At 41.9% G+C, this 17761-nt stretch overlaps 1 protein-coding gene across 10 annotated transcripts in view; it reads left to right on the forward strand.

Annotated features, from left to right (window-relative positions):
• The window catches only part of PARD3 (par-3 family cell polarity regulator), a 1239520-nt gene that overhangs the window by 1173643 nt on the left and 48116 nt on the right, over positions 1-17761 (forward strand). For all 10 annotated transcript variants that reach the window (XM_069211229.1, XM_069211227.1, XM_069211231.1 and 7 more), the window contains one exon: positions 11326-11446. In XM_069211229.1, the coding sequence (XP_069067330.1) occupies positions 11326-11446 (121 nt within the window). The remainder of the gene's footprint in view (positions 1-11325; positions 11447-17761) is intronic.

The raw sequence follows: 17761 nt of genomic DNA on the forward strand, positions 1-17761 counted from the left end.
GCCTGACTGTAGTAGTGTACAAATTGTAGTTTGACCTGTTAAAATAAACCATTCTGACAGAACAAAACAACCATTTTAAGTATTAAAGCATCACCCTATGTAGGTTTTGTCATCCACAAGGAATGGTGCATGGCATTTAAAAGTAGGACATGGAGAAATGTAATTTTAACATGCCCTTACAGTGACTACCACCTAAAAGCGTTTTTTCAGTGTGGTAAGCCTAGCTGTCTTATGTGAAAAAACACAATACAGATTAAAAGTCCTAATACTATATCTTGGGAATGGGACTGGCCAGCGAAATACTTCAAGTATTTTTTTTCAAAGATAATTATTAAAATCTAAATTAATGACAAAGTTGATTTTTTAATTGTTGTTAAGGAAAATTTACTTTTAGAATGTTAGCTTTTCCTTTCCTGTATTCCCTGAAGGCTAATTTGCATTAGCCTATACCTGCAGCTCTCTGAGTTCCCCAGCCCTGTTGAGGAATAAAACTGTTCTCAGAGCAGAGAACAAAAGCCTGGGTGTGGGGAGGTGTTGTTGTTCCTTTGACAGGATGATCAGCAGGGTTGGGCCCAAGAACTCGATTACCTTCAGAGAGGTCTCCCCTCTCGCAGGCAAACATTAGCTATCACCTGTGCAGGGTTGTTTCTTCCCCATTCCTCAACCCCTAATCCCCCCACCAAAGAGGCTTCAATCGCTGTTGGTCTGTTTTTTACATTACACTGTCAAACGCTGCTGGATGTCAAATCCTGCTTGACATTTCTGCTGCGGTTTACACATAAAACTCAGGAAGAAACCAAGATGCCAAGACGATTCTTGTGTATCCACTTTCTGGTTGCTGAAGGACTCTGCTTTGTCCTACTGACTTCTGTCTCTGGGTTTATTGCAGGTCCAGTGACTGCTTCAAACTCGATTTTGATGTTAGATGTGGGAATATACTAGGAATAACATAGTACACTCCCCACATATGCTTCCAGCCTTCAGAGCCCATGTTTGGTGTGGCCAAAGATTTTTGCTATATTGAAAATTCCCAAAATTGGTACGTTAGGCCTTGGGAGTTTTTACTTCACTGGGCAGGGTGTGTCCAGGAGTTATTCTCACTCACTAGCTCATGTCAGACATAAGTGTGGCAACTCCAGGCATCCAGCTCTTAACACTCTTGGACTTGAGGAAGAATAGGAGAGGATTGGACTTACTGTCTGTGACCTGAGAGGAGTCCTGAATGATTGGACATTCTTCCTCTTGTACCTAGTACAAAGAAGTGGTCGCCAAGGGTCAGAAGGCTGATCTCCTGGTCAAGCTACAAGGGTAGAAGCTGCAAGAAGCCTTTCCTGTAAGTATCCAGCTGGCCAGTAGCACCTGAACACGGACTGGTTGTTGACCTCTGCCTGACACCCTGTGAGTCTCTAAGTGCCTCCGAGGTGGTCCTGAGGGAATTTGGAATTGTGCTTGTGTGGTGGATCGGGATTTAAAGAACTGAGTCAGAATGTAAAATCTTTGACCTGGAAGAACCTAGTTGGTGTATTCAACCCGCACTCCTCTACAGTAAGCCTCAAATTGTGCCTTAGTCCCGCTGTACCGCAACCATTGACTATCACTGGGCTTTGTTTTTCTTGGTCCTGTTCCTATTTTTATCGAGCGGGCTACTACCTGCAAAAGTTCTGTGAATACCCACAAACCTGTGTATCAACAGAAGTCCATTTGCATGATTTCCTAGATACCTACAAAACATCATGTTTTTGGATTCTCACTTTTTTCTGATAGAAACGTCTTTTAACCATGAATTTGTAACTTCAGAAATCTCACCATACTGAATGTATTTCTGTATTTCCAAATCCATTCGCAAGTTAAAAGTCTATCAATTCTAAAATCAAGATTAGCATTTCGCTCTCGTAAATGATTTTTTGTATATCTAAGTGCGTGGAGGAGATGAAATCTTATGGGTTATTTGCTGACTTTAATGCCCAGAGGTTAGAGTTCTAATCCTAGCATTGAATTACAACTGGTGTGATCCTGGACAAACTACTGTCTGGGTGTACTGTGTGCATGCAATATACTTTCAGTGCATTGTCCCCTTTGTCACCAGTAACTCTTGCCTGCTCTCCAGATAGCTAGTTTGCTGCAAATAACCTGGTTTAACGCAATGTTACTGTGTTTCTGCTGGAATCGCTATTTTCGTGAATAAAACAGTAAACGGAGCCCAGTTCAGAGGATTCAATAATTTGCAGTTTGTATCGAAAAGCAGCCGGGACGTCACTAGCACAAGAACATCTCATTGATGCTTTTCCTTCCAGCTCCCACTCAAATGAAATTTACACCTCGGAAAGTGAACTTAATGCGGCCTAATTGGTTTTGCTGCACTTGTTAAACGGTGCCTGTAAACATAATGGCTTTCACTTAAATAAGGTTTTAATAGCAGGTGATTGGGTTGAGAAAATGATTTAATAAATTATGCAAGTGGCCCATTTATAAGGCTGCAGCCCTGGGTTAAAGACTTGCTAGAGGAAAGATGCTGCTAGAAGTTGAAGCAGAGCGCACAAAGCATTCTGATGCTGCAGGATGGGAGACACCAGGCAGCCCTAGACCAGCGCCCTTACCTTGTCGCCACACCTGGAACATATCTGCCGCTGGAGCGCGCTGTGCCAGCCTTGTGTTTGCACATTTTCTTAGTTGGCCAGAATTTCGAAGGTGAGTATGTTTTCTTAGATGCAATATTTCGATTTGTTGAGGACAGGTTTTATTGAGAACAATTTTGGGGAGCAGGAATAGCACAAACACATTTACCAAAAGTTACCCTCCACATGAGTTATGCTCTAGAGGATGCACCTCTTTTCCAGTTAATTAGGGGAAGCTGCAATTACTATCAGGTTAATGCTGCAGCCTTCGAAAGGTGCTCTGCTAGTTTGCATGCATGAAATATAGCACGTTGGTGTATCTTATGATGCCTCCTATTATGGCTGAAGAGCGCTAGATGCATTTCTTCTCGAGGACAGCCATTGGGCCTTATGTAGTGCATTGCATTAGGTATCACTTATGCTTCGGGTTGAGGGTTGGAGGTAGAGTGGGTTAATAATAGAGTCAGAAATAAAGAGAAGGCCAGGTATGCACTTCTTTGCTTGCAGTTAAATCATTTCACATTTCCAGCGGTTTTTTCCTACAAACTCTATCCTAATCAGTGCTTTAAATGGAAAAATAGAAGTGCTGGTACTGTGTCCCAGAGTACCTGTTTTGTTTCTGAGAAGAGCTGGTACTCCAACTAGAAGTATTACATTTTTCTTGAGAAGTGCAGGTACTCTACCTCTGAAAAAAGTGCCAGTACTCAGTACCAGCCCATTTAAAGCACTGATCCTAATCACTCGTCACGTGCTCAGTTTTTTCACCTCACCTTGTCCACTTGAGCACCACAGTGCTGACTGGACACGCACCGAACTTTAGAATGTAATCAGTGGCGTACCACAAAATTATGCCCCGCCCCCCAAAACGCCCACGGCAGAATGGGACACGGAGTCCTCAGGTCTCTGATATCCCACAGATACTCAGTGACCTTAAGCAGAATGGGGCCCTCTTGAAGGATTGGGGCCTTATGGAGGGTTGCATCCAAACCCAGCCACATGAGCCTATGTTACACCCCCGTTTTAATGTGTCATTCTAACTTATCCCTACTTCCTGTACCTCTGTCCTGGCTTAGTCATGCTTTTTGCGTATCATTTAATCTGTGGCGTTTTACTCCTTTTCCTTGCCAAAGCCATGCTCGTGCCTCTGGCTAAACCCCCTTTAGACCAACATTGCTCGTCTCCCTGTTACAGTAAAGCAGCCTTCCCTGCACACGGCCCTTCAACACAACCCATCCTTGTCCTTTAGAAGCAGAAGCTGAGTCCCCTTCCCGCACTGGCACCTGCATGGTTAAAAATGTGTTGATGTTTAGCTTAAATGAAAAGAGAATAAGAAATGCAGACTGACAGAAATTCAATAAACAGCGGGGCCATCCTCTGGGATAAGCTGCACCAGGAGGGAAAAGCTTTCTTAAAAGCAGTTGCCTCTGTGCTGCTGTCTGCAACCGAGCTTAGGTTAATGGAGCAGAGCCCAGGACTGCAGCGGAGTTTAATATTTAATTCATCATGTCTGCATGTCTTGGAGTGAGAATTAAACTGGGGACTAATACCAGCGCCTCCTGCTCCCCACAAGGTTTACATGAATTTGACCTGTTCGGGGGGATTTACATTGAAATGGCCAACATCTTGTTTGAGACTGATTTTATTCATGAGTCAACATCGTGTAATTTACTTGGATTTACTGACAACCAGCAAAAGTGCAAATGTGAAACCTTCAGCAGCCGTTGCATTTGAACAAGGCCTTCCCCTCTGGGTAAAATAAGTGTCATTTACTTTATTTTCGCCATTTCAGTTTCAAAAGTGCTGGCAGTGTAACTGAAATGCTGGGAGTGACTACATCTGCAATACTGTCTCCAGAGGCCCAGTTTGGCTTCTGCCTCGTTCTTTTTAAAAGGTTCTATTTTTAGAGATGTCCATTTTGTATCTTTTCTGGGATTTTAGTTTACAAGTAAGCAGTATATCTGTATGTGTTTAATTCAGGACCGTGCCCAAAAAGAAATGTATAGTTTTATTTGCTACACTTGTATACTTCTTTATTTGTAGTTTTATATAGGGCAAAGCAACCCTCGGGTGTGTCGCAGCGCTTTACAAATAATGTATTCGTATTTTTTTTCATAATAGTAACTGCAATGACTGATTATATAACCCTCATATATTGCTCACATTTTCAGTGATAAAGCACTGAAAAATATTCTATAAAATCTACGTAATAGGAATAGAGTTCTGTTGACAAATTGGAAACTTTATGATAGGTTTGACAATTCATTTCTGAAACTGGGGTTTTAATAAGAGTTGATGCATACCTATATAGCTCTACATTAACGGAAGAGCTGCTTCAGAGCGCTAAGCAACTTGCCAATAAGCAAATTCGGATAGATGTAAAACAGGAAACTCTCCCAATGATCTGTACCATCATCTGGCCAATATTGAATATACCAGCCGGTGTACCGACATCAGAAGTGTAACAACAACAAAAAGGATACAAAACTCGTTTTCTACGTTCAGCACACATTTATAAGAACACGGGTAGATTGCTGGTGTTCCGCTTGCGCAAACACAATGGATATTCTGGCTTATTTTAGCACTGAATGCCAATGATGGCAACACATGACCATTGTCTAAATTATGTACTGTAGCGCCTTCATGTTAAAGCATATTCAAATCCATACTCCCTCGCTAACGTTTGAAGACAACTGACCACTGTAGAGGAGATTAGATAAAAAAAAAATCCTATGATGTTATTCCTTATAATTTGGGAAGAATGAATCTTAACCGACTATAAAACGTGTACCGGACTATGTCTCACACCCTACAATTTATATGGACTTTGTGGACTATGTCAGTGTGCCTTGGTATTCTATAATAATTACCTAATCGAAAAATAAGGGATGGGAACTGTTGGCCTTTCCCCTGCCTACCGACAGGAAGTGGTCATACTGGTGGGAGCAGAAGTGTTTGGTGGAGAAAAGCGTCACTGCCCTCACTTCCTTGTCAACAACAAGATCCCATCTGGTTCAACTTCTTTTTCTCACACCTGTAGTAAATGCTGGTTCCAACCCCCTGGTACATTAGGATTAGAGGTCCATGAAAACGCATAGAAGTGGAGATTTGGGAAATAAGTATGCCTAATAACTAGAAGCACCCTTGGCTCTGTCTATCTAGCAATCTATCACAAGGTGGCAGCCGCCACTGTGTAATTATAGTTAGGACAGACTTTCCATAGAAAGAGCGTTTTTTGTTATGCTAATAACGTTGGCGTAGTTTGACAGATCTTGACAGAACTTTTCAAAATAAAAGTTCATCCATCTCAGCTCCTTCTGGGAGAATTTCGGGGTTATCCATAAAATGGGGGACCAAGGGAAACGTGGGTCTTCAAAACACAATTTCCTCATTCAGTTTCAGGGAATGTTGAACAGTGCTACAGCCCAAAAGGCCAAACATAATTATACCAAATTTGGCAGAAAGCTGATTGGCCGAGGAAGCTTTTTCAGAGCGAGCACTCTGGCTGGCTGCAATATGAATACAAATTTTGTGGTGGCCATTACAGGACTCAGGGACGTGGTCCCCTGTTCTGAAAGTATTTTTAGAAAAGTCAATAAGAAAGCGTGGCAGAGATACCCTGACCCATTAGTCCTTGTAGGGAGGTTCTACAGCTGTCCCACTGGTTCCAACCTTTCTGTTTTTTCATCTGTCTCACGGGATCAGTTGAAAAAAACGTTTAAAAAAAGGTGGGATACCTCTTTTTGTTAATAATCCCGCTAGTGTGGGTCAGGTCCCAGGGTCCACTGCATCTGCTGTTATATTTAATAATGTGTAAGGGGCCCAATCCTTGGGGCTCGATGCAATGCTGTCCCAGGGTCCCATTCCAAGGTACAGAGTGAGTTCTTAGTTCCCTGCCTGCAGGATGTGGAGGAGGAAGAATGATTTGATCTCTCTGGTGGAAGCCATGAAAAAAGGTTGCTCCCATCAAGTGGGAACACACTAGAAATGGTACTGGCCCCGCATACCCCTTAGAACAGGGGTTGCAGATGGGGGAGGCAGTCAGGGTCATGAGGGGGGCCTTTGGTCTCCTCCGGCGTCCTGCAACAATGAAATAGTCCGTATCCTGGGTGGACCGGGCACCCAAAAAAGAAATAAAATGTAGGCAAAAAATAAATGATCGACCGAAGCCGGTCACTTATTACTCACTACTTCTAGCAAGGGGCACCCACTAATGACCTTTGTGGACTAACTGCGTATATCTTCCTGCTTTGGGGTGCCACAATATGGGCATGGACACCACCATCATGTTACAAAAGTGTTGTGGGGAGCTTCAGAGACATCAGCAGACCCCCAGAAATAATTTTTAAAAGTAGCAGAATGTTTCCTGGTTCATATACAACGTGACCCCTGGAAAAGTTGATGGTATTTCTAAGCATTCCCAGAGCTGAAGCTTTTGTTCTTCCCCTGAGATTTGCAAGGACCCCTTATAATTGTTTTTTTGGCTGCATTATGTGGCCTACAGTGTGTATTGGTTACAAACCCCATAGGCTTGCCTTCATATATTGCTCTGATGACCCCTTGATAAAGCCAATAGGTTTACCATAGCTATATGATTACCTCTTGACAAAGCTAGTAGGTTTGCCTCATATAATGATGGGGTCTGTCTACATGTAATGATGTAGTTACCCCTTGCCAACGCCAGTATGTTTGCCTTTATGTAATTTGGTAACCTCGTCGGAGAGCCAATCGGCTTGCCCTGTATATTGATGTGGTCAGCTCTTGATAAAGCCAATAGGCCTGCCATTTATATATTGATGTGGTGACCCCTTCAGAAACCCAGAAGACCTGCAATATTTAAACTGAACCCCCTTTATATTGTGATCAGTGATCTCATTGGCTGGACATGCATGGGAGAGGGGGAGTTGGCCCCACCCCCAGTGCTGTTGGGTGCAAGGCGTGTCTGCTACAGGCCACTGATGTTATACTTGGGTATGGAAGTGAGATCATATTATGCCTTAAAACTCTTAGAAATTCTGTTAAAAAACAAAAGTTAGTTATGTTATAGGTAATAAGATTTTATTTTACATATAAAAACACAGGAATTTACTAAGAAAGTCAACATTTAAAGTCATGTTAGGGCTGGGTGAAATTGTCAGTTAAGAAAATACCACTTCAAACTTACCAAAAACCCACAGAAATTCACGTGGTGTAGTTTACTGAGCTAACCATACTACCACGCACTGCTTATGAGCATGCATATTACATCACTCATGACACACCAAATGGCATAATTTATAATGACAATGACATTTATATTTTCACACATATATATTAACTGAAAAATACAAAGGTTAAAGTGACGTTATAGTTAGATGAAAATATAAATGTACAAAACCACTGAAATTCACCAGTTATAGTTAGCTAATTCTCAATTTCTGCATTGCTGTGGTTGTTATTGCTTTGTACCTTAATTTAATGAGACTAAACCAACTGCGATATGTCAGCTTGCCAGCTGTGATCTAGTATCTTTTTAACATTTTCATGGCATGCATATATATTGGACTGATTATTGATTGGAAATAAAACTACTTGACTTCAGTCACTGATTCCTGGTTCTCATTGTGTGGCCAAACAGGCTTCACAAAATTTGAATTGTTTATTATCATTAACTCCCTTGGTGCCTCAGTTAACTTAAAAAGATCCATCAGATAAGAGACTGTAAATCATGCTCCTGCACTCTCTCAAACCCATATGCCTTGCAATCTTATGAGTGGTAGTATTGTATGTACTTTGAAATTTATATATGGGAAAGCTAAACCACCAGTCCTTTTTAATTCATCCTTTTTTACATTTGAACGATTTCAGATCAACTCTTCATCATTCTCTGCTTGTTAAGAGCAAAGCATTGCTCCTGTGGTGTCTATTTCTGTGCTTCCACATTTGTTAATTACTATGAATTCATTAAATTCTCGTTCATTTGTTCTGTGATGAAAAGGAATCCTGACCAGTCCCGTCCCTTATATATTCCTTATTGCATTTCTTGATTTGTGAGGAAGCTTCTTCCAACAACTAGGCTTAACATCATTTCATTCAGTGGTAAATCCACTTCCTTCTGTAAGTGTACATGTAACTCAGCATCTTCATTATGCCCCCAGGGAGGTTCGGATCCAAGCAACAATATGAGGATAGATTATTGTCTCCTCAACTGTAATTCTCAATCCCTTCCTCTTGGGTGTTTTCGCACATGTTTAATACCATAATATTTCAATTCAGTGAAATGTCTCGATGTACATCCCAAATAGGCGTCGCCTTGGGTAATCTCTGTCATGATTCTTTATTGCTCTCAAATGCTGCAATATGAGAGTTTGTCCCTCACCGTGAAGAACAGAGCTGCTTTACAGAATACTGGAAATTACAGTGCATGACTGAGAACAAAGTTGAACAGGATTGCATGATGGTAAAAAGCTATATACTTCTGGAATAACACGTTGGAGATTGTGTGTTTTTTTAAAGGGAATGGGTCATTAGGTATTCAAAGGAAGACAAAACAGATGAGTTTTGAGACACTTCTAAGGAGCCAAAAGTGAAGAGTCCTTTCTGTTGATTGTTGGGAGAGAGTTCGGTAATGATGCGGCTGCTGGAGAGGAGGGCTGGTTTAAGGCTTGTGATATTTTTTACATACCTATTTCCAGGACTAGATCGCTCTTGCTTCTCAGTCTTTTTGACTCTTTCAGAATGTAGCTACACTTGTGAGGTTTGGGTGATTGCTGTATGTTGCCTGATGCTCTGTGGCTTCCCTCCCCCCCATAAGTGCTTCTCTAGCAGTTGAGTTTGTCTCACTTTGCCCCGCGAAGAACAAGACTTTGCGCTTATAACATTTCATCTACTTCGCCCATTGCTCAGTATATCTGTGATAAAGGTTAGTGCAACCTACATTTCTGGAGATTAAGGTATTCACCTCATGCTTGTTCACAAACATTAAAATGCCACATCTCACCAAACCATCTCCAAGTGAAACAAGCCCACGAACCAATGTAAGTGACTGACGTGGCATGGGCGTGGTTTGAAGCAGAAAGAGAGATTACAGAATGGACGGAGCGCTTTACGCTCGCCCATAAAAAAGCAAGAAAGCTGTTTTAAACTGAAAACCTTGCATTTTCTCCTAGAGAATGACTCATCTCTAGGGTTTCTCTAAGCAAAAAAAAAACGCCTTTTAAAAATCAACTTCTTCTGTTTGCTGTTAAGGCTGCTAAACATTTATCACCATCCCAGTTTTATTGGAAACTAGTAAAAAGGCAGTTTCTAGTGATCTCGGCGAAATGAACTCCACGACAACGTAGGAGTACGACAAATAGCTCTTAATGTGCAATTCCTGTCAGAGCTGCGCAGGTCTACAAAGAGATGTGAAGTGCTTCTCAAGGTGAATATGCGCCTCTGTTTATAGTCAGGTTCATTGCTCTGGGTGTGCCTAAAGAATTGTCACATTTTCAAAGGTGAAAAAGAGCACAGGTTGCGGAGATGGAGCTGCAAGGGAAACACAACAGTCTTAACAAATGGATGAATTGACTCTAGAGCTTTGCTGGATAGTCGAAGCGCATATCCTTCATACATTAATAGCCGGACTCAAAATAAGTACAGACTCACCTTCAGGAATATATAACTAGAGTAAGTCGGTGTGATCTTTAATAAATAAGTCTTGGATTAAAATGCATTTATTTATTGTTAATTGACAGCATCCATCCTTTGAGCACAAATGTATACATTCAGTATTTCACCGAGTTTCGAAAAGTGTGGTCCACCAAGCTACTTTTCACAGTTTTTGTTTTACTGTATTTTAAATGACTGTGTTCTGTACAATGCAGGCCATAAACTTTCGTTTAAGTTTTAGCAAAATTTGTGTAGCTTATTTTTGCAGAAGCATTATTTGAACCCTGTCTTGTGCTCCGCTTGATCAAAATGTATTCATTGCCAAAGGTTCAAAAAAATCCTTTGGGCAAGAAGCGTCGGGCGATCTTTGATGGTGTGTGTTTTTTTTCCTTTCGAGAGCCGGGAATGGCCTAATTAGGTTCTACACAGAAATCACGAGTTCAGGGAAAGGCTACTGGTGGAACATGTTAAAAAATTTATTAGTTTAACATCGCGCTGATCCTTTGAAAAAGCCATATCCTTCCCACTAAAAGAAAGCTATAGCTGATTGAATTTTGTATGCGCATTGGCCGCTATTGTTATCAGGTTGATCAGTTTAATAGAGTTGTCTGAAACCAAACCCAGAGATGACAGGGCTTTATTGATCGGAAAAGTCATCAAACGTAATGTATTGACAGGGTGCTCATATGTTCCTAATGAAACAAACAACAATGGGGACCTGACAGCTGTCTCGGGACCTTTATAGGACCTGAGTCTCCACATGTTAATCATCTCCAAGAACTGCTATCAGATCATTTGACCCTGTAACCTAGAAATCTGTTTTTTTGTAATTTTCTTTTTTTACTGGTCTCTTCATAACTTAGATGTGCTCTTCTTCGAAGCATGCATTTATGTGAAGATTCTATGATTTTCTTCAGCTCAAAAATAAATATTTTATTTTAAAAAAATATATATTTCTTCTTACTTTTCAAACTGTGATAGTTCTTGTGTTAGAGAGATATATATGGTTATGGTTGAATAGACTGTTTCTTTAAAATGGTATTAAATTTGTCATACTGATTTACTTTCTTTCTTAAACTTTTAGCAATAGATCAACTCCTAGCAACCACGACCGGATACAGCGCCTGCGACAAGAATTTCAACAAGCGAAACAAGAAGATGAGGTGGATGAACGGAGACGAACTTACAGTTTTGAACAACCGTGGGTGAGTATGTGAAATATAACCACTGTGATTAGTATCTCCCTAATGTTATTAAGCTCTTCCCCTTTGGACGTTGACCCAAGTCTTGCATGCAATAGGTCAATATTGAATGAGCTTTCTTTGACCTATGACCCTCTGACCTTAATCAAATCACTCTCGGTGGTCCATGAAAGACAGCTTAATTTTGTAGGCTATCAGTCTGCTGCATAAAGGGGGATAAATTGCTTGGTAAACGCCCCCTCTTAATTCTTGAATTTGCCAAGCAGTGACCATTGTGAAGAGATCCCCCCCCCCCCCAAAAAAAAGGGCGTTGTCAGCTTTCATGACTCATGTACAAACACAGCCCGGGAGGGTAGGTGCATGACATTAACGAGGGCAATTTGCTTTCAATAATATACATACGTCAGAATGCATTACTTCAAATGTTTATTTACGCATGTGAGTGTGAACATTTCTAAATTTTCTTTCTTGAACTGTCATTATTAACGTGTGTCCTTAAAATGTTTATGAAATGCCAATCGTATACTCATCAATAACTAAACAAATGTGTCTGCAAAGTAAGGGCTTTGGGATGATGTGGTACTCCTGGCAGTAGAAGTTTTACTCCAGTATTTGCACACAGACTGCTGGTTGTCACATGCTAAACGTTTTCTTGAATTCAGCCCGTTATCTGGGATAATGAAGGCAATTTTCCTGGTTGTGTTTTTTTTCTCGATGAGTCTGTCAGTAAGTGAGCAGATGTTGGCCTTTTGTGACCACAACTAGCCGGGAACTTCATTCAGAAAACAAAATTATTTCTCAGTGGTTGCAGATCACCTGTCAAACTATCACTTTCTGACACTGTGGTTCTCAGTTGGGAGGCTCTTGAATATTTTCCAAACTACTGGGACATCCAGGTTTCCCTTCCTCATCTTGCACAACCATTCTATGGTAGTGTATTGTATTGCAATATTATATAGCGCTTATTACCCTTATATGGGGAGTTAACCATTAATACCTTAATTTGTTTACAGTTCCTTGCTGGTGGTCTGGGTTGTTAATAAATAAGCTCAGGCATGTTTTTTACGTGATTCCAGTCTTCTGTAAATCTGGATTATAGACTTTTGCATCATCTTGTTTTTTGTTCTTCTGTATTCTCTTAAGTAATTTTTGTACACTGGGTACTTGTTTGGGTGAAAAACGCCACACAGACGTTTGTCCGACTAATACATTGGGGAGGTGTATCAAAAGATTCATGTACCTCGGGGCATACAATTTCATGCAGGTGACCAAACAATATATATGTGACTTTTGTACCAGAAGGTAAAGCTCAAGTACATTTTTCAGGTAGACATTGCCATTTACAAAGAGCAGGTATCTCGTGTGGCTTTTGTGTACCTCACACAGATAACCATCGAGTAATAATAGCATAGCACGTGTTTTTTTTTCTCTACCATTGCATGTTCTACACATTGAAAAAATTACGCAATTTCATCCTCCCCCTACAAATAACTTCGCCAACTGGTTTGGGTAAACTAGTATTAAGAAGTTAAATAGTACAGGTTTCACATCTGTCCACTTTATTTTCAGACCCGCACAAAATCCCAGGTGCCAAATAGCAGTCAGTCGTTTTAAGCGGAGCTTTTTCGTCTCTTTGCAGCAATTCTCTTAAATGCTGCCTCAACCCAACCCAACCAGTTTCATCAATCTTAAAAGGCCTGCTTTACTTTGAGATGTCGTAATCATTTCAAGACCCACAAAAGGCATTGACACTTCACCTGGTTTCCCTCTGACATTCCAGGAGCGCCTTCGTGGTATCCCTGTTCCTGTCACCTTAGGAGCAGTGAACACGTGAAATCCATATCTTCAGGTTCAATTGCTCAAAAGTTTTTTTTTTTTTTTTTAGAGAACGCTATATATTATTTAAAATGTAATCTTTTTAGGTTTGCTTACTGTGTTCATGTAAAAAAAAATCTGCCCCTTGCCTTCATATCTCAGATACCGAATGCCTTTAAAGTTTGGCTTCTACCTCTTTTAAAATAACTCAGAATTCATACAGGGAACAGATGCTCATTATGAATGATTTTGTTTTACTTCAGAACTTCATTTTGGTCTTCGGATTTTGGTCCCTTTAATTTGACAGAAAAGTTGGTCAATTTGCCTTTGTATTCTGTTTTGCTTAGTTATTAGTTGACCAGTAGAGCCGCTGCAGTACATGATGGGCATGTTGCAAGAGGCAGCATTTGCAATAAAATGCTGTCCATTAAAAAATGCCAATCTGTTCTTCAAGTGTAAGTTCCTACATACTAAGACAGGTATCAGACCCAGCTATCAACACACAGTGTTACTTTTTGTACTTTGTGCTACATATTCCCAAAAAGCATTTTAATCATCTCACCGCTTTTTCCTTATATGCTGTTAATTTTTTCATTGCCTTAACCAGTGGATCCTAATCAATTTCTCCTTGAGTAAGTCATCTCTGTGTAGGACTATAAATTTCTTCATTGCAATTAAAAATTATATCCTTGATCACATAGAAGATGCTTCAGGTACGTTATGTAATTTACAGCTCTAATACCCAGTTTCGATCTCACTAGTGGATCACTCATCAATAGACTAAGTTTGTTCTTTAAGAACTTCTACTCTACAACTTCGTGACTTTTGATGATATAAACCCTTGACGCCGGCACCATACAAAGGCGCGTTGGCTATGTGGATCTCCTTCCATACTAGTATTTGAGCACTTTAACAAACCAAGCTTGCTTCAGTGCCTTAACCCTATCACTCCTTAATTTCCAGGCCACAATCACACTGGTATCTTTTCATAAGAACTTTACACCCATTCTTCACTTCTTAAGTTGTGGCATGAGCAGGAAAGTATTGAGTGGGCTTCACATCCAGCACCAGGTATAAACTTGGCTCCGAGATGCAACAAAAATGGCTGCATCTTTGTCTCCACCAAACCAAGAGAAAGCATGGCCATCTCCTGGTCCAATGTCCTGTCTTCCCAGCCTCCACATCTTCAATCTCCAGTCAAACCACTGCAGCACATTTCTTTGCTGAAACTTCATGATGGTTTCTCCTGCTTTGATGCTCTGTTTTTTCACACTTATAAAACATTGATTCGGAATGGTCCAGGAGATACAAAACATCTGCTTGTCAGGCTTTGTGAAGAATTTCAACAGCAAAGCCCATGTGCATTAGAATTAAATTGTTCTTTATTTTACCAGCAGGCATCGTGATGGTTCTCTTGTTTCAGCAATACGCAAGAGCATAGAATGCTCCACTTTTCAAGATATTTGTTTCAACAGCATTGTGTAGTCACTTCTAAATGTTCTCTTTTAAAAAATAAATTAAGTTCCTATTTGATATATCTGTATTTCCGCTAGAAACGTTAGATACAAAATACATCCTAAACATTTTAGTGGACGTTTCTCAGATAACCCTGCGCTCTGCTGTTAGTTATTACAATATCTACAATAGCAGGGTGACCAGACAATAGAAATCCACTTCCAGCACAACCCAAGTAGACTTTGTACAAGAAGGGCAAATATCTAAATTGCACTCAGTAAAATTACTCTGTTTACCAGGTATGTTCAAAGCAGCATGAAGGGTGCTTTGACACTTCTCACACACCTATGAACTCTGGCACACATGCCAATAGAACATCCTCACCTGGACAAACTAAAACCACACACAACTCAGGCCAGACAGAGATGTGTCTCTAACTACCTCAGACAATTTGATTTCATCTGTGCCAACCTGAAATGGCAATTGTGCGTGACACAAACTCAAATGCCAGATAATCTGAGGTAATTCTTGACCTGGAGAAAGTGAAGTATCACCGTTAAACCCGCCTGAAAATCTGGAAAACCAACCCATGCTAAATGATAGAAGAGAAAGAACGATTATATAAATATACAGAGAAAGATCTGTGTACGTATGCAACAGTCATGATCCATTAGGAAGGTTGCAAAGCTGCCCTTCCTGTATCTTTAGACAATCATTGTTGACATTGTTCTTTTATACCAAGGTGTTTAATGTTTTTTTTTGTGTGTTTTGGAGAGAATATTAGTCTTCAACACCTTGTAGTATAGATACTTTAATTGGAGTTTCAGTAATTCTTTGATATATTAAATTATCTCTCATTGTAGTTTGTGGTAGTTTATGAAGCATATTATTTTTCCCTTCTGCAGTAAAAGAAATCTGTAACTGTAAAAACAATAACTCCTTTCTGCTAGTACATTAAACATATTGGATGTTTAATTGTGATACCACTACCTGTATTTTGATATAGCAAGAACTGCTTTCATTTATATTTCTTATTTAACGCAGGCAATTGCTTTTGAAGTGAGAGACACTGTTCTCCTGGGATAGTGATCTGGTAGAAAGATGTGTACTGTTCAAGACTGTGAATTGAGCTACTGAAAGTTATGAGCCAAACACTCTTATGTGTTCATGCATCTGATAGAGACTTCTAGTTGCAGATTCCTTACCTTAGAATTTCCCCCCAGGTGTCAGACTGGATCCGTATATTTTTTCTTCGAGCAATACCCTTTCATGTCAGTAGGTGACGTTGGTCGAATCCGCGGGCGTTGTTGGCATCGTAGTCGCTGTGATGACATTGGGAGTAGTACATAGATGCTGCCTCAGCACAGTGACGTCAGTTCTTATCTTTCCGTGCCATGCGCTGATCCAGAGAGAGCTACCCCGGGCTCTTTTTGACCGAGTTCAACAGTTTTGAGATGTCCCAGAAGACTGGTTTCAAACCGTGGGAGGACTGTCACCGCATGATGTTGGTGGACGGATCGGCATCGGGTCGGTTTGTGGTGCTTGGACCACGACCCGAAGTCAAGCTCCGAGTCCCTCCAGCCCATGCTCCGGCGCACGACTCCACGTAGGTCCCGGTCTCACTTGAGGGGAAGGTCTCGAGACCGTTCGCAGAGCCACCACCATTCTTCTTCCTCCAAGTCTTCAGGCACAGGTAAGAAGAATAAGAAGTCAAAGCGGTCCTGTTGCCCTTCAACTTCACCCCGTCGCTCGGCTGATGCGACGCGGGAGGAACATCGACGCTTGAGGCCCCCATCTTCGGAGCGTGATTCAGGGTCCGCTCCGCGCTTCCCCAAATTTCCGGGAGCCGGAGCGACCCCCAACCAAGTAAAGGAGTTTTATGAGGCCATGCGCCTCATTTTTGGGCAGACTGACCCTGATACGGCACCTTCTGGCCCAAGGGGTTCAGATGAGGCTCCTTCAGGTTCTGCAGCTTCGGCTCCGGCCACCGAGGTTCCCTATGGATCCGCACCAATGCCGGTCGTACCACTGAGACCTTCCCCGGTGTTGACACCAGTCATACCACTGAGACCTTCCGCGACATCGGTTCGATTGTCGACGCTCCCGACGTCAGTGACCGATCCTTATCCCCAACGACTCAGAGTCGGGATGGTGTCGACCAACACCGCCTCTGTCGTTGATGGGGCCTACTCACCCCAGGTCGGATTTGGACCCTTTTCCTTATGGGTACGAATTCGGGGAAGGATTGGAGGGGTCCCTGGCCCCTATGAATACCAGGATGACCCATCTTTGGACTGGGCACAGGAATTGGGTGAGGCCAGTGGACTGGACACTTCTCCAGACGCTGGCATGCTGTCTCCTCCTACCGTGGCTACGGTGGAGTGAGCGACTTATGCTATGGTGGTCAGTAGTGCGGCTGAGGTCCTTTGCCTTGAGCTACCTACTATACAGGTCAGATAATGTCCTTTTGGGTACTTGGTCCAAACCCAATACAAGGGAACCTGTGAGCAGGACTATTGCACTTCGCCATCGGGCTGCCCGGAACGACCCTAAATTCCTGTCCCAACACCCCACACCTGAGAGCCTTGTCATCCAGTCTTCCTTTTCCTCAGGCACATTTCCTTCAGCATCCCCGAATAGGGAATCAGAAAGGCTAGAACCATTTGGGAAGAAGATGTTTTCTTCCTCCAGTCTAGCGCTGCGGTCCGTGAACACCGCATGCCTTTTGGGCCGCTATACCCACTCTCGGTGGGATACGGTCGCGCAAATTCTATTGCTGATTTCGGAGGAGGCCCGTGCTATTTTCTCCCAAGCTGTCAACGATGGGAGAGATGCCGCAAAGTTCACGATCTGATGTCGGCTGGACATGACCAACTCTCTGGGCAGATCGGTTGCTACGACAGTGGCCTTGAGACGCCACACCTGGTTGCGCACTTCTGGTTTTTCGGGGGATGTCCAACAGTCTCTTATGGACATGCCCTTTGATGGCTCCCGTCTCTTTAGAGACAAGGCGGACTCGGCCTTGGAGAGATTCAAGGACTCCCGGGC

The sequence above is a fragment of the Pleurodeles waltl genome, chromosome 10 (assembly GCF_031143425.1).
Source record: "Pleurodeles waltl isolate 20211129_DDA chromosome 10, aPleWal1.hap1.20221129, whole genome shotgun sequence".
Taxonomy (NCBI): Eukaryota; Metazoa; Chordata; class Amphibia; order Caudata; family Salamandridae; genus Pleurodeles; species Pleurodeles waltl.